Here is a 23,085-nt window from a genome sequence, read left to right on the forward strand (position 1 = left end):
ACTCATGTTAACTGACCCGTGTTGACCTAGGTCTTTTCACCTATCAAGCGTTATATATCTATGGATTTCCAAAGGTTTGGCCTCAGTAAACATGATGATTAGATTTTTTATTTTATTTTGAACTATAACAAAAATAAAGTAAGATGAATAAATTTCTACCTTTCATTTTCATACTTTGCAGCCTGTGTTTATTAATAATTTTTTTGTACGACGGGCTCCACTTAAACCATAGAATATGAGAGCTATGTTGGGGTTAGTGCATCGGACTACTAACAGAAAGGATCCTGGTTCGATCCCCGCTCCGGGGAGAAAATTTCAAGGCCTGAGTTTTCGTCTCCCTCTTGACACCATTTGCGAGTAAGGTATTAAGGAACGATTTAGTAAGCTCTAAAACCTGGTTCAACACCTCTTTTTCTAATTCTGTACAAAGTCAGGAAAATGGCAATTATTACTTGAGCTCATAATGGTATCAAGCACATAACAAATCATAAATATAAAAAAGGAAGATGTGGTAGGATTGTCAATGAGACAACTATCCACAAGAGATTAAAATAACACAGACATTAACAACTATAGGTCATCGTACGGCCTTCAACAATGAACAAACCCCATACCGCATAGTCAGCTATAAAAGACCCCGAAATAACAATGTAAAACAAATCAAATGAGAAAACTAACGGCCCTATTGATGTACAAAAAATGAACGAAAAACAAATATGCAAAACATAAATAAACGACAACCACTGAATTACAGGCTCCTGACTTGGGACAGGCACGTAATACAGAATGTAGATTTGTCAATGTTTCGGTTGAAATTTTCATCGGTCTAGTGTACTTTTCTTGTTTTAATGGACTTAACAATATTTGCTTCGATAAAGTTGATAAAAAATTATACCTCATGGAATCATTCAGACGGCAGTTATAATAAAATATTGTAAGGTCTGTTCATGCAGTAATGAATGTGCTAGCAGACATAATTATAAGATTTTTAAAAAATGCACACCAATATAACTTGATTATTTTTCATTTGCAAGTCATCAGTGTCTAGAGTTAATTATTGTAAACGAGTTTAAATATGATTAGTGAATTGATAGCTGTGCATTTATGACATAATATTTAATGTCTGAAAAAAAAACCAAAGTCCACAATCTGTATACATCAAAGACACTCTTAAAATATATATCCATTAAGTGAAAAGTTACTATGTTGTTTTCGTCATATGAGTCTGAATCATGAAATGCTATATGCACTTTTCATCTACATAAAATGAATTAAAAATCAAAACAGTAAGAAGGCCAAATCAATTATGTTATGAAATTGAAACGCAATGACAATCTGAATAAACAAAATTTGCAAAATCTTTACAATCATTAACAATGAAAAGAATACTGTTACCAAATCAGTTGGGGTAACTTCAGTGTCTATGGTATTTATTATTGTTGTTTGTTTGTTATAATGCTACTTTTGCATAGGTACTATTTCTGTACATAACTTCTGTAGTACTGCAAATTTACTTTTATTATTTATTACTTTTTCTTTAATATAAAATTATTATAACATTGAGGTACCTGTATTTAACAGAACCTAATTTGTACTGAAAATATTGGTACAGAAATAATACCAATATTTATCACAGTTTTCCATGTTTAAATATCATAATTTTAAGAGATTTGAAATAGATAAACTTTCAAAATGCTTAAAATGTATAACGGTGTAATAAAACATATGTAGTACTTAAATTTCAAGTACAAATCAAGTGCTGTAAAATACAGGTACCTACAAATTACAATAATTTTAAAGTAACAAAATAGTACAAAATATTAAAAGTAAATTTCCAGTACTACAGATTTTTAGTACAGAAATAGTACCTATGCAAAAGTAGCTGTGTAACCGTTATTTTACAACAGATAATACATCATAATATCAAAAACATTTCAAAAAATTTAAAAGTAAAAAACATAAGAACATCATTGCATAATTTATATATCCAACTGTTGTATTTGCAATGAGTTTTCAAACCACTAAATCCTCATCATATGTCATGGCGCTATATTTATAAATAGAGAATATTTGCTTAAATTGATATGAAAACTATTTTTACTTTGTTAAGATTACGACATTCAACATCATTTTTTTTGTTAACATTGTTGGTATGTATAGCAACCCTTGTAGCATTAAAGAGAAAAGTTTGAATATTACATACCTTCTGAGGTAGTGGTTGACAACGAACACCAATTCGAGCGTGCTTGTTTCAACGTTTTTTAAAACAGGATTGGGACCTCTATCCCGGTTAATACGTAGTCAAACAGCTGATTGTAATGTTACGTACAGATGAACATGACAGTGTTTAAAAAATCAAAAGAAGAAGTGTGATATATGATACCCTTTTGGAGCACCTGAGCTCACTCGAAGTTTTTGGCGGGGTTTATTTTGCTAAGTTCTTATCGGATTTTATCTAATGCTTCGTTCGTTTCTGTGTGTGTTACATTTTAATGTTGTGTCGTCATTCTCCTCTTATATTTAATGCGTTTACCTCGGTTTTGATTTGTGACCTGGAGTTGTTGGTTTTTTTTTATCAATTTATGAGTTTTGAACATCGGTATACTACTGTTGCCTTTATTTAGCCTTCGATGTTGTGTTTTGTGTACTATCGTTTATCTTTTTATTTTTTTTTTATTTTTTAGCCATGACATTGTTTAATATCTTGTATATCTGGGCGTTATGTATTCGGGTTAAGTTTTCTGTAATTAGTTTTTACTTCAGTTTCATTATGTATATCTCTTTCATATTCATTTGTTAAAATTTACTGTTTGCAATAGTGTGAATTGTTTTATATAATATGAATGTTCTTATCCTGGGCATACAAACAATGCCGTATTTGGCAAAACCTTTTCAACTTTTGATCTTCAGTGCTGTACAATTTTGTATTTTTTTCGTCACTGGTGAGTCTCGTGTGGACTAGACGCGTTTTTGGCGTATTGAATTTTAAACCTGATGCTTTTTGTTATCTATTAATCATGCTTTTCTTTGTCTAATATGTTCTGCTTTTTATTTGTATTGTAGTCCTGTAATATTTTGTTTTCATTTCAATGTTATATTTAACTGTGCCATTAAAGTGCGAGGTTTGGCATGCCTTAAAACCAGGTTCAACCCACCACTTTTATTCCCCTTTAAAAGTGTCCTGTACCAAGTCAGGAAGATGGCCATTGTTATAATATTGTTAGTTTCTGTGTGTGTGTTGCATTTTAACGTTGAGTCGTTTCTGTTTTCTCTTATTTTTGAGATAAGACGTGGCACGGTACTTGTCTATCCCATATTCATGTATTTGGTTTTGATGTTATATTGTTATTCTCGTGGTGTATTGTCTGTTGCTTGGTCCGTTTCTGTGTGCTGTTGCGTTTCGGTGTTGTGTCGTTGTTATCCTCTTATATTTAATGCGTTTCCCTCGGTTTTGGTTTGTTGCCCCGATTTTGTTTTTTGTCCATGGATTTATGAGTTTTGAACAGCGGTATACTACTGTTGCCTTTATTTAACTTCGTTTTATGAGTTTGAAATTTCGTTAATTAAGGGGCGTAGTGTTACAACCGTTTTTTGGGTACGACGGAATCATATCGGCTTTGAAGCTTCGCCTCTTCCAAGGACTTGGAATGCACCATCTCTGAAAAACATTTTAAAAAAAGGCTGAGTATGTATGCTACAAGAATATTAACAGGATGCAAACAAAATCACATAATACCACTGCCTGCTAAATGTATGAGTACTTGCCATTCACGTAGAACCTCAACATATGCCCCTATGTTATTTACCAAGGATGAACTCCTTGATGATAACAGTTCTGTTCTATTTTCTTTATGAATTGCAACAAGAATGAAAAACCGGATCTTCCATTAATGATTATGATAGTCCCAGTCCCTACATAACAACAGTATATTGCTGGGCTCCACGTTACCTGTTTTTAAATTATAAACATCAATTTTATAAGCAATCAACACTGGGCTCGGAAGTTATTCACCACTACCTATTCTAGAGATAGCGTGAATCAGAGTGTGAATTAAAAACTTCCAAAAATCTTTTAGAGCACAAACAATCAAATAGATTTAGGAAAGACTCTTTCAATAGTATTAAATCATTTGATATTTCTACACTTTACATCAGTATTCCCCATTCATCATTAGTTGTTGAGGTTCGGAATGCTCAGTCTTTATTTATCTTTGTTGTGCGTTGTGTATGTTTTTTTATCTGTTGGTTACTCAAAATTCTAAACTCAAACGCAACTAGTAAAAAATAAGTTGGAGTCTAACAAAGAAATATTTGTACAATACACTAATGTATTTTTCCCAAAACAGGTTAAATCTTTAATTTATTACTAAACAGAACGATATTTTGCAATACAATGTCTCATTATAAAACAAATGTGATTATATTCAACATAACAATAGAGTTTTTAGTAAACAAATGAAATATAATAAAATGATTCACAAAAAGACAAGAAGACAATCTTAAAGGCGAACAATTTATCATAATTAAAAAAAAAAGACTATACTAGTAGTTTCTTTCCGTGTATGTTTTCATAAGACAATATTTAATATTAAACATGTCTTCGGAAACACAGATCACTACATGAACTTGAATGTATTTCTTACTTTTTGAGACATTCATGAAACAAACCAAATTCTTAAAAACTGGATTTGAAAATACTTAAATTATACACATGATGTAGGCGTAGTATAATGTTACGAATTCTAATGCGCACGTACACTAGATACGAACCAGCAGGACATTTCTGAACGTTAACACTTTTTAATTAGGACTGCAGAAAATGTCTTTGTTGGTTTTCCTATTAAAGCAATACCTTCAACTCGTACCTATGGTATATTTAAAACTCCTCACGTAGAGATATTGAAATGATTTATGTGTGGAACAGTTACATCGTTATAGGTTTTGTAAGAAAAATATGTAAACTAAAAAGCTAGTAGTAAAAAAGTAAGAGTCTCACAAAGACTTATGTGTTAAATACTTAAAGTTATTTTATCTCAAAACAAGTTTTATCCAAATTTTACACTAAATAGAATAAAAATTTTCATGACAATTTGTATGACATGCTTATGTCGATTCATTATTGTAATGTTTGGTTTTTTTTCCCTAACAATAGATGTTGTTGTAAACTAATGAAATATGATAATTTGATCCGTGAGAAGACGAGAAGTCAACCTTAATGGGGAAATATTCATCATAATTCAAAATAGACTAAAGTTTCGTTCGGGTACGATTTCATCAGTCAAGGCTCTATTTTGTAAAGGTCACTTAGGACGCAGATTATAACATGAAGTTGAAGGTTTATCTTGATTTTTAAGACATCAATGATATAAAACCAAATTCTTCAAAACTGGATTTGAAAGAACTACAATCATACAGGCGTAATATAATTTTAATAATTCGGACGCACACGTTTACTTCTTACGAATTAGCAGGGTCTTTCTGAACATTAAAAACTTAAATTATGACTGCAGAATGGTTTTCCAATTAAACTAAACCCTTCAACTCGTACATATGGTCTATTTGAAGCTTCAAATTATACACATGTAGAGGTATTGTTCAGGATTTCGGTTGAGAGCAGCATTATTAGATCTGCTGGAAAAATTGTAATGCAAATGGCCGCAAACATGTATGCTCAGTATTCAAAACTAAAACGCTATTAGTAAATAAATAAGTGAGAGTTTTAAAAAAGAAATATCTTTCAAAATACTTTAATACATTTTATCTCAACAAGTTTAATTCAAAGTTTTACTGAACAGAATAAGATTTATTACGACAATGTATATGACATGCTAATGTCGTCTTATTATTAAAATGTTTGTTTTTTTAAATTTTCCCTCTGACAATAGATGGTTTTGTATACTGATAAAATATGATACACAAGAAGACGAGAAGACACCTTAAAGGTGAACAATTCATTATAATTTAACATTGACTCAAGTTTCTTTCGGGTACGTGTTGACCGGTCAAGGCTCTATTTTATACAGGTTATCTGAGACGCAGATCACGACATAAATTTAAAGGCAATGTCATTTCATCATTAAACTATGTGATTATAGTCACCCTAAAATTAAGATTTGTTCATGTGAACTAATGGAATATGATAATTTGATTAATGATAAGAATATAATTTAAGCTTTAAGTTGAAAAATGTATTAAAATAAACAAAAACACTAAATTTTCTTTCCTGTACATTTTAACTAGTCAACCTGTATAGCATGTATAGGTCAACTAAAACGCTGATCTCGATATGAACTTGAATGTATTTATAACTTTTTGTAAGACATTCATGATATTCAATCAAATTCTTAAACTGGATTTGAAAGTACTACAATCAAATAGGCGTACGAATAAACAAGGTGTTTCTGAAATTCAAGTTTTTAAATTAAAGATATCAAAAACTATTACAAATTGTATTCCAACGTAAATCTAGTTAACATATATCGATGATCGAATTGAAGCTAAAAGGGACACACAAAGAGGAACTAGTAAAGATTGGGTTGGGTACTATATATATTGTTATAATGTTATTGCAACAATACCCATTAAGTTAAATTTACACTTACTTATTTGTAGTGATTTATGATAATTGTTTGACGCTCGTATGTGGAGATTACAAATTCAATAAGAATAGACAGACGTATTGCTTGTATCTGCCCGTAAATTAGTACTCCTTCATGGCCTATGTAAGTATTATCCAAACGATGAATATGAAAATATTGCAGTAACCTCAACATGATCAAATAAATTAGCCAAACAAAGCACGCAAATCTAAACTGTTAACCATCGGATCCTGTGATGACATTTTACCTTGAAAGTTTGAAAAAGACTGAGATTTGACGTTTGACATAAGAATAACAACTTTTTTTTTTAGAGTTAAACAGAGAGAAACATTTTAAACCTTAAACTTTTTTCAAAACTGGAAATTCACAGAACTAAAAAATATGACAAGAAAATACAGCGCTTTTATCAATGTTCTTAATTTCAAAGAAATCATGCGTTCCTCAACACTGAGCAACAATAATCCCAACACTGCAAGTTAGAGACAGCCCTTAGCAGTGGTTTGAGCAATATTCTATGCAAACAGATGATCATACCACAACTGCATAGAATTGAAAAACAAAGCAGATGTGTAAAATCAATAAAATTGATGTATCAAAAAGATAATATTTACTGTAATAATTTAGCCCGAAAAAGTTAAATTTCTGTGTAATTTTGGTCTCATGTGGAGAGGTGTCTCATTGGCAATCATAATTCATCATCTTTTCTATAATCACACAGAATCGTGCAAAACAAAACAAATATTTAGACAACTACGGGGCACATTGAGATATGTATAAGATAACAATAGATTATACTATAACCAAAGAACTGGCTATTTTGGAGTGTTCCTTATTTTAGTATTTTTTTGGACTATTCTCTCGTGTAAAAAGTAAAGCCATTAGAGTATAGAACTCCGAGGAAAATTCAAATCGGAAATTCCGTTAACAAATGGCAAAATCAAAATCTCAAACCTTAACATACACAGGGTCCTGTTTTAATGTACATTTGTATATCGATGATACATGTAGTAGTTAATAAGCAAAACCAGAAGAGTAGTTTTTTTATTTCAATTTTATATATACGTCAAGAGAACTCCTGAGAATGAATTCATGTTCCATTCTGCAGTACCATAAAGCGTGAACCCAGCGTACTTGTCGTGTGTACGAACCCAAACTCTGTCTCCCTGTTGCAGAACTAAAGGCAGGGTCTGAGTCATTGCTGAATCATTTGTACCAGCTCCATCAGCAAAGATTGAAATCACTTTCTTTCCATTCAGAACTAAATCTAAACCTATTCTCTGAAGATCATTCATAGATTCCCAAAGAGTAACAGAAATTAAATACAGGCCTCTTTCAGGTGCTATGAAAATCCCCTGGGTTGCATCGTAACCATTTCCCTCGTTTGTTATTATGTCATTGTATTTGATTACTTGGTGTGCTGCAACGTGTGAGATTGTTGTGTTTAAACTTGCAGCAAAAGCAAGGTAATCTGGTAACGCTGAAATATAGAAATATATTGAACACATTGTTTTGTTTGTATTCGTACTAAATTAAATGCTGCATTGTTTCAGGTTATGTGGGGATGTGATAACAAATAATTGAGACACCAACCAGTCAGAAATGTTACAACAAAATTGTTAATACAATACTTGAAATCAAGGAACTGAAAACATTGTAAAATTATTTTTTCATTAAAAGATATTGCTCAGTATTTAGTTTTCTATGTTGTGTTTTGCGTACAATTTTTTATCTGTTTATCTGGCAAAATAATTAAAACCTCGCAGTCGATATCATAATAAAAAATGGCTTACATGATGACATTAATCTTTTCGTATTTACATTTGAGTGAATTTCGTTACGACTATTGGTCGATGCTGGTGTATTTTCTAAGTCCTCTTCAGTGACCTTTTCAGTGGCAAGATTGGATATTATGTCTATTTTGGCAGACAAACGTCCTATAAGTTGACGCATATATCTATTTTCCTTTTTAAGCTGTGCATTTTCTTGTCTCAGTTCCTTTACGTCCTTTTCATTGTTTCCTGTAATTGAATGCATTAAAAGAACTTCTCAGGAGATAATTATATTAAGTGGTGTATCATTCAATATGTCAGGCTGCTAACATAAAAATGTCCTGTACCAAGTCAGGAATATGACGGTTGTAGTTGAAGTGTTTGAGCTTTTGATTTTGTCATTTGATTAAGAACTTTCCGTTTTGAATTTTGATTTTTGAGGGTTTTTTTGTGATTTTACATTTTAACCACATACGTAATCAAATAATACAATTCAACTTTGGCATTGCTTTCAAAACTTTAAACGCAGTTAAAAACATCCATCTTTAGGCCTGCGTCTCTGAGGATGTAGGGGGATTGTTCTAACTTCTGGGGGAAAAAACAATGATGTGAAAACAATGATGGGTTATTAGGACATTTTCACCACAAAATGCAGAGAGAGATCTAGACCTATTGAAGGCTCAATTAAAAAAAAAAAATTTTGATAGGGTTCCACTGATCCAGTCTTATCGTTTCGTAAGTATTCCAAAGCAACCGCCGCGATTGCATAATATCGTGCTTGGCTTGAGGTTAGGATATCATGGCTTCGATTCCCCACTAGATCAAACTAAAGACTTAAAGAATTATAAATTGGTCTTTGCTGTTTTATTTTTAATTACGCAACATTTATTAGTAAAAACAGGGATGAGGCTTTTGTAGACGACACACACGGCTAGTGTATACAATTTGAATTTCGGTATCTGTTATTAGTCAATTTGATAAACCGGAATTGAAACGATGTAAGGTAGCATGCTATTCATATATATACATGCATACTACCTTAGAGAACTAAAGGTAGTTCGGAACAGCTAAGCTCATACTGTTTCCGCCTACATCTTGAATGCCAGAACATAGAAAAAAACGTAACGAAATCACTTACCTAGTCATGCGAGTCTTTAAACTACGTTTGTGAGACTGAATAAATAAAAATTACAAGTTAACTGAATTAAGTGACATCATATGTACTTGTGTTTCAAAATCGCAGTTAAAGCGTGCATATTAAGGTAGGTTGTTACCACTTTTGTATACTACTTGTTTTGTCGAAGTTTGATAAACACAACTTACCTAGTCGTAGAAGAACTTCTTCATTGTCAAATGCTGTTACACACAACGAAGTCACCACAAGTACTAGAAATTGGAGATATTTAGCCATGTTATATCGTAAATATTATAGATAAGGAATGATTTACTATTTCCTTATCAAACTGTTAATCAAAAATACTTGTTGATTGAAAGTCATGATATTGTTCAACTTAGATTTAGTACGCTACTTTCATGGCATACGTGGTTTTTATTATAAACAATGTTGTTACTGGAATAAGTAAGGAAAATATATGGACATTCTTCTATTAAATATTATGCTGATAATTTGGTAACATAAAACTTTTCGGAATCCAGTTTTTAATATACATATACAAAGTTTATGTCTTCTTCTACTCGCTGGATTTTATTTTAGTTTGTTACCCCGATTTTGTTTTTTGTCCATGGAGTTTTGAACAGCGGTAAACTACTGTTGCCTTTATTTATTACATAAACATTTGAACGAACGAACGAGAGCTTCAACGACGCGATAAAAGAACACAGAAAAGGCAACGAGGAAAGATACCACCTGATATTCAAACTCCTAGATTGAAAAGAAACTGACAACGTTATGACTTTAAAAGAAAGAGACAATCATACATTGATAGTACATACGACATAACATAGAAAACTAAGCAACACAAACCCTACCAATACCGGTAACACAAGCTCATTATTACCTACAATTTCTAATGGCATTAGCTATGATTGTATGTGAAACTTTAATTATTTAAAAAAAGGTAAAACAAACATATCGATCTCCAAGATAAATTCGAAAAAAGGTGCGTAAAATCTGATAAAACGTTATCAACAAACGGGAAGAATGAAAAATATCTTTCCTAGAAAAGCAACAGTAGTTTACTGGTGTTAAAAATTCATAAATAGATTAAGAGAAATTAGATCTGAGTTACAAACTATAACCGAAGGAAACACATCAAGTATCTGAGAAAAACAAAGAAACAACATAAACGCTTAGCTGTGAGTAAAATTCAAAACGTCACTAGTGAAATTGCTAAATCAAAAGCTCAAACACATCAAACGAATGGATAACAACTATCATATTCATGACTTGGTACATGCATTTGGTGATGTAGAAAATAATGATTGGTTAAAAAGACAACCGACAGAAAAAAAAATCAGCTGTAGATCATGCATAACACATGTCCGTAAAAGTGCAAACTTTTTTGAGGTTTGAAAATAGAAAATAAATTTAAAGATCGTATAGATAACAATGTAATTCCAGCGTGATATTATGGGTTTAAGTTTAAAATCATGAATTACTAATTATTCGAAAAAGTGGAAATGAGTACTGTCGTCAACTTTAGAAATATAAGATATTAAAGTAAATATTTCATTTAGCGTTAAAATACAAAAGATATTGTAACAAAGAGTGTTTACGAATATCTGAGTCACATAACCGCCCTGGCTACAATATTTATAAAAGACTTTGATAGAGCTTATCTCGTAGAAACAGTATTAGCTGAGATGTACGTTTACGGTATATGGATAAAATGATCCACAAAAGAGTCCCTTTGTGCTGAATAATCATCAAAATTTAATACATTTTCACAACTCAATAGAGAATATGCTTTTGATGAAGATTTTAAAAAATCACACATGAAACACTTTCCAATCTTTCATAATCTTCTCTTACCGGATCTTCGTAATCACAAAAGTATTTGTATAATTAAGATATCTATAAGGGAGAAAAAACAGTAATGTTTTACTACATCCGGCTGTAATTCACTTTTTTTTGTTATAAAGAATACATTTAATTGAATGCCATTTCAAAATCAAACTAACTATTTGAGATATTTTTCAGATAAAATACTATAAAGAATGTCCTCTATATCTATCCTAAACCATTGTCTACAACAACCGGCCTAGGTGTATGACAAAGCAGTCTTCAATTTGCATTTTCTTTTGGAATTTAATTTGATTTAAGTACTTTTGAATAAGAAACGTGAATATAATATACATCATATTCAATAGTGTAATTAAAAAGAACCTTTACGTTAAAAAAAAGTAGCCAAGAAATCAAACAATCAGTCTCATTGTAAAATATATTGAAGATATTCTAAATCGAAAATGTAATTAGTTTATGTAAATGTTTACATATATTTCATTTTGTTTGGCCTACCTGCAATGATATAACACCTTGCCAATGAGGGGTTTTTTTTTGTAACAAAATGATTCTGTTCTTTGTGATTATATTATCCAGTCAGATTGACGTTACGAGATCATGACAGAAGTCATAAGGAATTGACATTTTTTTCAAGAAATTACTTTCCACGCGAAATTGCGAAAACGCGAAATCGAAAAATTGGAAATTACCAACTCGAATTCGCAAAATTAAGAAATGTGTTTTATCTATTATTTTTATTCGTCTTTCTCGATTATGCGATTTCACAGTATTGCATTTCAAAATATAAAGGCGACAATATGAAAACACAAAGACGCTATATTTGCCTCATACTGTCTTTGAATATGTAAAAGGAATTCCTAGTTTCAAGAAGTCTTTTACAGATTTATAATAAGGTTCAATTTCAAGAAGAGATTCTGTCTGCGAAAAATGTGTATTTAGAGAATGTCACGCTCCATCATACTTAAAACAGAACCTTTTGTAGATTTCAAAAAAAATTAAATCGCTGAAGAAAGTTAACGTTCTCCTACTCACCCGTCCTCTGCGTTTCTCGTAGTATAAAAGTTTATAAGCCCCTTATAAACTTAAAATCAAAACTTAAAAACTTCTTCAACATACACATTGACATTAAAAGAATTAAAATGTAGTGTGTGTAGATCATCGCACTTCAGCTTAACTATCAACACGATAACGTCACAATTTCACCATCGCATTTCAGGATTATCAGAAACAAATTTCAGCGTCAACCCATCGCACCTCATCGTAACCTCAGCGTGACCATCGCGGTTCTGAGTACACTAGCGGTTCCGAGTCCTACATATAACAATTTAACAATTATTTGCGCAGGAAAATTGGTACCGTTAATGTTATTAACAATTAAAGGTGACTATTCTTCGTTTAGAAGTATCAGGTACTTTACTTGTTATCATCTGAATGCTATGGCAAATAGAACCATGAATTAAACTGGTTTGTTGCACTACCCTCAGAACTTGAAGTGGACCTGGTGAATTTCTTTGATAGTTGATGCTTTCATAATGTATTTGGATCATCTTTATCGGTAATGGAGTTTCTGTAGTGAAGTTATGACAAAAGTTTGACGAGGTACTTGTGACAATTATTTTTCACTTGTTCTGTAAATTGATAAAGTTTGATTTTATTAGTTTCTATATGGACTTTCCCATGTTTAATTCACTTTTGAATGATGTACTTATGTAATATTTTTACAATGGTGTTTTATTGGAGTTAATATCAGTATTAAAGGGTTTATGTTTGTGTTCTCACACCGAAAGTGAATGTTAATTTTTGCTGATTTAAATGATGGTTTTGGTTTTTGGTTTACAGTATGAGGCGAAAATTGGAAAATATTTAATTTTGTAGACACATTAGTCATTGCAAGAATCGAAGCTTAATGTGATCGTAGGTAATCTGAGTTGCATTTTGATGAACCTAGCCAGTTCGGATTCACTGGTCTGTTTTGAAGATTCCAGTCTTGTCATTTAGGCTTCTACATTGTGAATTGTACTTGTATAAAATTGTGGCTGGCAGTCTGATCTATAAAGTTATGGTAATAAAGATATCTTTAAAACCTTCAACCTTTGTTGAATATATTGTAGTTCTATGTCAAATGAAACTGATTAGATTCAAATGTAAACTTCTACAGAATGCGGCTATGCCACATTGCAAAAGAGGGACGAAAGATACCAAAGCGACAGTCAAACTCATCAATCTAAAACAAACTGACAATGCTACAAATGAAAAGACAAACAGACAAACAATAGTTCACATGACACAACATAGAAAACTAAAGAATAAACAACACGAACCCCACCAAAAACTAGGGTGTTCTCATGTGCTCCGGAAGGGTACGCAGATCCTGCTCCACATGTGGCACCCGTCGTGTTGCTTATGTGAAAACAAATCCGGTAAATAGTCTAATTCGGTAGGTCACATTCATTAAAGGGAAGGGGATGGATTGTTGTTACGACGTAAGGAACATATCCGATATTATTTGTGAAACGGTTATTCCATGACGGTCAACCAACTCGTGATGGCGTCTGTAAAAAATACGAAGGGATGATTTCAATTTCACCATTTGGAACTCTTGATTTGATAGCTGCCTTGTGAGCAGTAACCATCTATCAAGATAATCCTGATAGGAAATGCAAGCACGGGAATATCGTATCAATTGGGAGATATATAGCCCGTTTGCAGGTGCTGCTGGAATGTTGCTACTTAGAAATGGAAGGTTCACAATTGGAAAGCTGAAATCATCTCTTTTGTCGTAAAATTTTGTTTTCAATCGACCCTCATCAATTTCTAGATGTAATTCAAGATATGAAGCTGACTTAATTGTAACTGTAGTATCCTTTATCTCCAGTTCGATGGGAGAGATGCGTTCCACATAGTCACCAAATTTTGGATTATTTATTGAAAGAAAATCATCTATATAGCGGAAAGTAGAGTTAAAGGATATTGCTAACTTCTTATCTTTCTTCCTAAGAAGTTCCTGCATGAAGTCAGCCTCATAACAATAAAGAAACAAGTCGGCAAGTAGAGGGGCACAATTTGTTCGCATTGGAATGCCGACAGTCTGTTGAAAAACACATTCTCCGAACGTAACAAATATGTTGTCAATCAAGAAATCAAGCATCTTGATAATATCAGTTTCAGAGAATTTTTGGTTTGATCCAGAGTGTTCTTTTACAAAGTAGGATGTATCCCTCCCTAAGACAAGATACTTGTATCTACGTTGGCCATTCTTTTTTATGAAGCAAAGCAATACCAACTCTTTCAGTTTGTCTTTTAGTTTGGAATGTGTATTACTTGTGTAAAGAGTAGAAAAGTCAAATGTTTTGATACTGTTACAAGATGAAAGAGAGTTAGATTGTATGTACTTTAAAAGATCTTTGGAATTTTTAAGTATCCACATCTGATTCACGCAACCTCTAGAATAGGCAGTTTCATAATAACTGTGAAGCCCTTGCAAACTTTTTGTGAAGCATCTTGTATTCGGGTGTTTGTCTAAAATAATGTAATCTTGTTGGTTTTTTTTTTAACTATGTTCTTTTTTTCCCTTTTTATATTATTTGAAACCAACTTGAATTCTATTAATAATGATGCTAATATAAAAGGTTAAAGGCCGTTAAATCGGGTCTTATCACTACAACTACAATTGGTTCGTCTCGGACCATGACACAATTATTTCTGATCACACACTCAATGTTCGAAAACCATACTACTTTGCAAAACGCACAAAAACGAAAATCTTCTTTAAATTTGTGTGTTAAAAAAAATTATAAACTGATTGAGTTTGCTTTTCAATCAGCCATGTTGAATGACTTTTCTGGTTAGACCAAGTCATCTAGTTTAGAAGGGCAATGAATACATTATCATTTCAAAGAGTTACCTTGGAGGGTTTTTTTTTCCATTATTTCAGTAAAGTTGTTGTCTTTCTTAATTAAATTACTCCAAGTAGCTGTTAGTGAAGGCTTTTTATGTTGTACAATATAAATGAGAGATCACTTAATATGTTTGCCTGTTCAGACTCTAAAATCTTGTCAGCTATCACTATCATTTCATCTTTTTATGCTTAGAAGATGTTTTGTGTGTGTCAAACATTAGTTGTGTCTTTATTGAATTTATACAATTCGTTATTTCTTAGCCAATTTGTATTTGGATATTATAGTATTCAAATATTTTTTATAGAATAAGGGTGGTTGAAATGATAACTACAAACCAGTGTCAACTGACATAAATCTTATCATCTATAGGTCACAAAACTTCCTTTAATCTTTTTTGAAACTATGTGTGATGACATCAAAATATAATTTCTTTGTTTGATTACTTGAACTGCTTGTCTGGTTCATCAAATCACAAATCTTGTTTCCTATGAAATAAAATCTTGAATTTAAATTTCAGGGGTTATGAAATAAATCAAGATTTATATATAAAACATTTTAATATTTCATTATAATAGTTCAGTATAACATTTCACTGGAATCATAATATTTCATACAATATACATTCATAGTTAAAAAAAATAATGAATAGATAATCAGTATTACATAATTCCATCTGTAAAATTAAAACCTGCTTTACAATATTTTTTCTGTCTGCTTAACTTTCAATAACAAAACGTTATAAAGGCAACGATATATGTATGAATCTCTCAGTATTGAATATTATGAATAAACTTTAACCCCAACTCAAATTAATCATAATTAAAATGATTTAGTTATGCAAAAAACGTCATAAATAATATCTGTTTTTTTGTCCATCAAAATATATGATTGACTTTCCCTATCTATCTACTAAGATGTCCAAAATTTATATTCTGGTATGGGCACACACAAAAATTTGTTGAAATTAAAATTCAAGAGATAAGTTTCATGTCAAAATTGTTCACAATATAAATACACATACAAAAATATGGCACATTGCAACGATCATTTATATTTCATCTGCACTTATACTGTTACTAAACAACAGCTTTCTTATATAATTTTTTAATAATTTTAAAATCAAATGGTCAATGCTGACCAGTCAATACAGGAGGATACATATCTCAAAATGTCCTCCTTTTAAAACAAAATAAGACATCAAAAATGTTTATTGTAGAAAAAAGCTTTTAAAATTCTTATACATACTCAGTGTGAAAACTTGTTTTCTGTACTGTACATAATACAAAACTATAAGCTTTCACCAGTAAAACATATTAGGAGCCTGCTTTAAACTTGCTTTCACATCAATGATACTTAATGCTTTTAAATTGCGTTAATAAAACAAACATAATAGGAGTGTGCTGCTTTACGCTTGCTCTCAACAGAAAGTATATAATCCCACACTTTCACCATGATCACTGAATAATTTTACTTTGGAAACCTCAAAATAATATATCATTATAACTGAACTGAAATTAAGGCTGAAACTTGCCAAAGAACGTAAAAACTTATAGAGATATGATATAATCACAGTTGATAAAAAACAAACCTAAACTTCCTTATAATTTTATTAATATCAACTATTCAGGTAAGCTCCTTCTAAATATTCTACTTGACAAACTACCCTTTGATTTGCATGCAATATATTTCTGCACATTACTCAAGTCACAGTATCAGTATCAGTTTTTATCTATTAACATGTACTGTTGTCATGATAGTCTCAAACAGATGATATGGAATATAATGTTATAAATCTTAGTATCTAAAGACCAAAAAACAAATTATGAAAAACTTATATCAAATAATTGATAGACTGGATGTGTTTTACATTACTTCTATCATTCTTTGCTTTATCATGACAACCAGTTTTTTATTGACAACAACTTGAAGTTTTTAACGACCTTGACTGGCTTTTTTTATTGGTGGAGGGAGACCCTAAGACGACCTCAGACCTCAGTAAAAAATGGACCATGACTTTTTGATGATGATGGTTGCCTAGATATACCTAATTACTGAGCCCATAAAATTGTTCTATGAGCTGTAAAAGTCTCCATAATACTATATAAGGTGTTTATAAGGCTTTATATAACCGTCACATGTGAAGAAATCTAATTACAGGAACATCAAAATATAAATCTATCAATTCAGTTCTTACTGGCCTAAAAAGAGTTCTTTTACTGATGATTGTGCTCATATAAATATATGCAGATTGACTACTTGAATAATAAATCTCTTGGGGAAAATCCAGATAAACTTTTTACACAATCTGATCAAAAGCAGAATATCATATTGGGTCTAAATTTCAATAACATGGTGCATTAATTCTTCATAAATATAAGTTTTTCGAAGAGAAATTGATTGTCTGTTTGAGATATTTTTCTAAAATTTTGGATGTCTTACATACACTTAATATTAACTTTCACACAGTATCACTATACTTGTTCAGTGAAGTGAAGAAACATTATTAATCTTATAGAAAGGGAAGTAACTCCAATCAAAATATAGAACTGTCATTACAATGGAAAGGAATTTACATTGTTGAAAGAGGGGGATAGGACTTTTATCGGGACTTCGGGATCAGGTGTTTTTAAGCTTGGGATTTCAGGATTGATCCTTTCAGGGTCCGGTATCCTTTTTTCGAATTTCGTGATGTCCTGATTTACTTTTTTTAAATTCGGGACCTCAGGAAATCGTTTTTTTAAGTCCAGGATTTCAGGATCAGGACCCCTCCTATCCCCCCTCTTGAAACAAATAAGCAAATGTATGATACAAAGTACATTACATAATAATGAATCTGATTGATAAATATGAAGTAAATAATATCAATAATACTTGTCTTTTTTAAATACCTCTCTGCATTCATTTAATTTGGCCATTTTTTTAAATTTTGAAAAGGAAGCATAAATTTGTTATGTAATTTTCCACCATACCCATTCAGAACATTGCACTCAGCAATTTCCATTCTTTTTTTTTAGAAAAAGATATTTTATCATCATTATCAGATTGACTACAATATGTTTCCACTCTAGAAACTTTAAATTTTCAGATATTTTAATGCTTCCTCTGAAGTTTAAAAATTTAAAATTTAACTTTCTATCGAGTTAATTTAGAAATATTGTAATCAATTGGGTTGCTTGATAGAATATATACATATTATCAAATATCAAAACCTACAATTATTCTTGCTTCAATTAAAATCCTTAAACTTTGATTTTTGCTTTCATCCAAATTTAACATCAGTAATAATCCTCAAAGATGGCCTTTGGATAACTAAGAATCATTATGTCATAAAAAAATTAAAACAATGTCACAACCTGAACTGTACAAAATACAGCAGAATTAAACAACATGATATTGTTATGTACATAATTAAAATTTACAATAATTCAAACAATATAATACCCATATTCATATATTTATCATGTAAAAAACAATTGTTGCTTTTTTATACAAATATAGCACATAAAATATCAATACTGTAATACTATTAATTTAAAAAATAAAACAGCAAAACTTTGTACTTATTTATTAAGCATAAAAAAAGGAATTTGAATAAAGACAGCTTTTACCAACTCTGGGTGGTTTTCAAGTACTAGTAACACAAATGTAGAAAATTCAGTATTGTTTGTTGCTGTACATCATATTTCATTTTTCTTTCATTGTTTCGTACACCAATCATTTTGCCAATCAGGCAAAACATCTAAATGACTAAAGTCAAATGACACAAATGCCTGATGAGTACTAAAACAATACCAGAAAAACAAATATGACAGACAGACAGCCATTTAAAGAAAATTTTCTATAATCTATGAATATGGAAAAGAGAAAATCATTCGCAATGAGAAAAAAATTATCTTAAAATCAAAAATAAAATTTATCAATATCATATTTTATATTTTAAAATGTTTCAGATTGGAACTTTTAACATTTATTATCTAGCATCACAGAAATTAACTGCTGAACTTGTCCTTCTGTGTTGAACAAGATGTAGTTCATGGTCATTGACTAGAACTTGTTGAATACATCCCATGAACCCTTGGTTATAATCTTCCGGTAATTCTATGTTCACACGAGTCTTTCCACCTGCAAAAAAATATTGAATATTCAAAAATTATTGCAATGTTTTATTCAATGCATAATAAGCAAATATGCAAATAATGTGACTATTTAAGTATCACAATGATAAGAACTAACATTCTGCTATATGATTAATATATTGTTATTTCGATTTTCCTGAAATTGCAATATGAATTTATCTTGCATTTCTGTCCATTCTTTAAAAATCGCAGTAAAAAAATGCTGAATTCACAGTACGGTAAACATTATTATCATAAAAAAACAAGTAGAAAGTCAGCACAGCCAGTCAAGATATATATAGCTTTTATTTATACAAATATTATATATGGATCCCTAGTGGGTCAGTATTGAACAATATAAAGAATTTATTGCACACAGGACTTTTCTTGCCAAATTTTGTATAAAAAAATGTGTCCATAGTACATTGATGACCTACTGGCACTATCATCTTCTTTCTTCTTTGGAGTCAGAGTCTAAACTCTATTTTGGCATTTAAATTTGACCAAAAGCTTTACCCTGAACAGGACAGACCACTGAAGGACAGACAAACAAACAGACTCACAGACAAAAAATCATAATGCCCCTAGGTGTGGCATAAAAATAAACAATGAAATACAATAAAACTTCTAGATGACATTGTCATTAATAGTCGACAAGACATCATGATACTGACCTCCTACATATTGTCTAAATAGGAGGTCAAGCTCAAGTGTTTTACCAATTACAACATTATTAATTTACCAGATTTGCAATAAATTCAATGTAAATGTAGTGCGGCTTATTTCAATTTTGTAATAGCATTATAATTAATTTTCATACTGACCTATTAGTAAGATACCATTTGTATCTAGTTGTGAAGCGCCCTCTGTTGAGGAATCTGTTATGAGTTTCTCATTGTCAACTTTTAATGTGCCTTCTCTCTCATGTCTGTAAACAGAAAACAATTTATAAATATTAGGCAAATTTTTTATAGTTTCCAAACAGTGGAACTGTGAGCAAGCAATTTGACATGACTGTCATAAAAGTGTGAGGTTTAGCAAGCTTTAAAACCAGATTAAAACCAACTTTGTCTGTACCAAGTCAGGAAAATTACTATCCATTCGTTTGATGGATTTGAGCTTTTTTTTCCATTTGATTAGGTCACCAGGAAATATACTTTTAGAATTTTCCTTGAAGTTTGGTATTTTTGTGATTTTACTTTTTATCACTTTGATGACTTGACTTTAAAGTTGGTTGAAATTTCTGATCATTCCCAACAGTTTGATGAGACAATTTTCATTGGATATAATATTCGAGACATTCTCTATTAAAAAAAACCACATGAATATAAATGATCTGGAATATGTAAAACTTGGATCTCACCTTATTTAAATACATAAGGTTAATCTAAAATTTGCAAAATTATGTTATAATGAAGTGGACTAGAAAGGGCTTAACAAGAAATTAAGTATAACTAAAAAAAAAGTTGGTTTAAGTATGCTCATAAAATAACAGTAAATACAGTAAAATGGTGAGAATTTGATTTTGATTTTTGTGTTAATGCCACTTTTTAGCTATTTAGTGGCAGACAGTTTTTATTGGAAAAAGAAGCTTGAGTGCCCTGAGAAAACCATGACCTTCCATAAGAAAACTGACAATCCAAATCAATTAAGATCGGAGCCAAGTGCACATGCACAAAGAGGGGTTGGAACTCACAACCTCAGTGCTGACTAGATATTGATTACAATTGTTACTTAGACCACTCATCCCCCAAAATAGTGGAGATAAAAGACCACTGTGGATAATAACCCATGTATGGTATGGTATGGTTCCCTTTCTCATTTCATTACTCAAATTAAATGGTTTTCTCATTTCTTCACTAAAATAAATGTGTATCATGTTAAAAATATTTCAAAAACGGTAAATTCTGATCTAAAAACTACACCTACCTTTCAGCTAATATTTTATGCCATCCACCATCGTCAATATCAACAGCTGATCGGATAATATGTAAATCTTTCTCTGATTGTTTACCGAGATTATAACTGAATTCTACTCTCCCTCGAACAATAGCTATAGCTAAATAGTCACCTAAAACATTACTTTTACCATTCTGATAAAGTATTAATCCGTTTGATTTTAATGTTCGAAATTTTATATAATATTTATTAGACCTCTGTGCTGCTGATCTGAAAAAAAAGGAAAAGGAAAATGTTAAATATAAAATAATAAGATATAATACATTGAGAACACAGCTTCTTAAGACCAAATAAAATATTATTTATGGTTCCAGCTTCATCTATAAAAAAGTAAGGGTAGGTAGGTAGAGATTGTTTTTCATTTATGTTTTAATTTTACATTGAGTCTATGGGAGCAAAATTATTATTTTACTTTATCTAAAAAATCACAAAGCAACATTATGACTTTAAATATAAACAGTGCTTAATGAAAAATGACAAAAAAAATCTTTAGGGTAGGATATTTTCAAGACTAAAAGTAGTATTAAGCAATTGACTAAAATAATCTTTCAGCTGGTCGGTATAAAGTAAAGAATTCAACCTACTACTTGGAAAAACCTATTGGTGAATTGGTATTGTGAAAGAAAAAAGCATTCTGTTAAATAACTGTTAAAAATAAATAACTTGCATGGAATGGGAGATAACTCTAGAAAGTTCTGCATTACCTAAACAAAGTTCTACTTACTCTTCAGAAATCTCATTAGAATACTGTAAATAGGTTTCTCCATCAAATAATAAAGGTCTGTCTCTGTTGACAGAGTCTACTCCTGTACAAAACAAATATACTCATTATTACAATAAGTACATATGAGGTGCAGATTAAGTCATAATTATTGTATTTAAGGAACTACTGAAATATATTAGGACCTCCATAATTTAAATACAGGATAGCCATAAATCTTTGTGGACCTGTTGAAGTATTTCAGACTTTCATAACTTAATTTCAAGATGCACTGAAATATTTCAGGAATTCCACAAATAAATCAGTAAAAGTTTGCTTTATTTTAGGAAGTTCTTTTAAAAAAATACATCCTGAATATTGGTCAATGGAGCTCTGTAGTTAAATTTTTCAAGAAATCAACAGTTAAATTTCAGGACAACCTTAAATATTTATGGAAATTCACAGTTAGATTTGAGGATATTCTTAAATACAATAATTTTGACTAAATACATGCCTTGTACAATAACTTGTCTATTCAAACAAATTTCCTATCAATAACATTCAGATGTGGAGTAAATATTAAAGTGACAACAACCAAAAAATAAAAGGTCAAGGAGAACTTCCATTTATATGTTTTACTGAGTAAATTCAAAGGGAATGTCTAGAAAAATGCATTAGAAAAATTTTCAATTCTAGATAATTTTAAGATAAGAATAAAACTTACTTTTTTCACATTTTACTCCAATAAATTTGGCAGGACATTTACATTCCACCTGATCCATTTTGGGTATACAGACTCCACCATTCAAACATGGATTTACATTACATGGAGCGCCTTGGTAGGGGAGGACATTTATCTTATCTTTGGCTGACAACATCAAATCATCATACAGTTTACCATTTATATACATCTAAAATAAAACATGAATTCAAAACATTAGTCATGCCAGGACAAGTTATAAATCAGAATAGAACAAAACCTTCTGAACAGCTAGTGTAAAAGAGAAGCAAGTCTATCATACAAACTTCTAGTCAGTAAGTCTTGGTACCTTTGTTTCAAT

General features: G+C 30.9%; 2 protein-coding genes across 2 annotated transcripts in view; both read right to left on the bottom strand.

The window, feature by feature from the left end:
* Window positions 1-7,651: 7,651 nt before the first annotated feature.
* Window positions 7,652-9,779, bottom strand: LOC134700585 (C1q-related factor-like). Its single transcript, XM_063561965.1, has 3 exons — window positions 9,692-9,779; window positions 8,390-8,617; window positions 7,652-8,076 (listed from the first exon to the last, which is right to left on the bottom strand). The coding sequence occupies exons 1-3, from the start codon at window positions 9,777-9,779 to the stop codon at window positions 7,652-7,654; spliced, it is 741 nt and encodes a 246-aa protein (XP_063418035.1).
* A 9,372-nt stretch (window positions 9,780-19,151) lies between these two features.
* Window positions 19,152-23,085, bottom strand: part of LOC134700587 (agrin-like) — a 115,017-nt gene continuing 111,083 nt past the window's right edge. The window contains exons 34-38 of the mRNA XM_063561966.1: window positions 22,749-22,935; window positions 22,049-22,130; window positions 21,295-21,534; window positions 20,190-20,293; window positions 19,152-19,372 (exon numbers count right to left, since the gene is read on the bottom strand). Coding sequence (XP_063418036.1) covers window positions 19,221-19,372; window positions 20,190-20,293; window positions 21,295-21,534; window positions 22,049-22,130; window positions 22,749-22,935 — 765 coding nt within the window. The 3' untranslated portion in view covers window positions 19,152-19,220. The remainder of the gene's footprint in view (window positions 19,373-20,189; window positions 20,294-21,294; window positions 21,535-22,048; window positions 22,131-22,748; window positions 22,936-23,085) is intronic.

The sequence above is a fragment of the Mytilus trossulus genome, unplaced genomic scaffold (assembly GCF_036588685.1).
Source record: "Mytilus trossulus isolate FHL-02 unplaced genomic scaffold, PNRI_Mtr1.1.1.hap1 h1tg000164l___fragment_2___debris__unscaffolded, whole genome shotgun sequence".
NCBI lineage: Eukaryota > Metazoa > Mollusca > Bivalvia > Mytilida > Mytilidae > Mytilus > Mytilus trossulus.

Coding starts and splice junctions, on each gene's coding strand:
- LOC134700585 (XM_063561965.1), bottom strand. CDS start 9,779: ATGGCTAAATATCTCCAATTTCTAGTACTTGTGGTGACTTCGTTGTGT. Junction 8,618..9,691: donor AGAAGTTCTTCTACGACTAG/GTAAGTTGTGTT, acceptor ATTCAATTACAG/GAAACAATGAAAAGGACGTA. Junction 8,077..8,389: donor GAAAAGATTAATGTCATCAT/GTAAGCCATTTT, acceptor TCTATATTTCAG/CGTTACCAGATTACCTTGCT.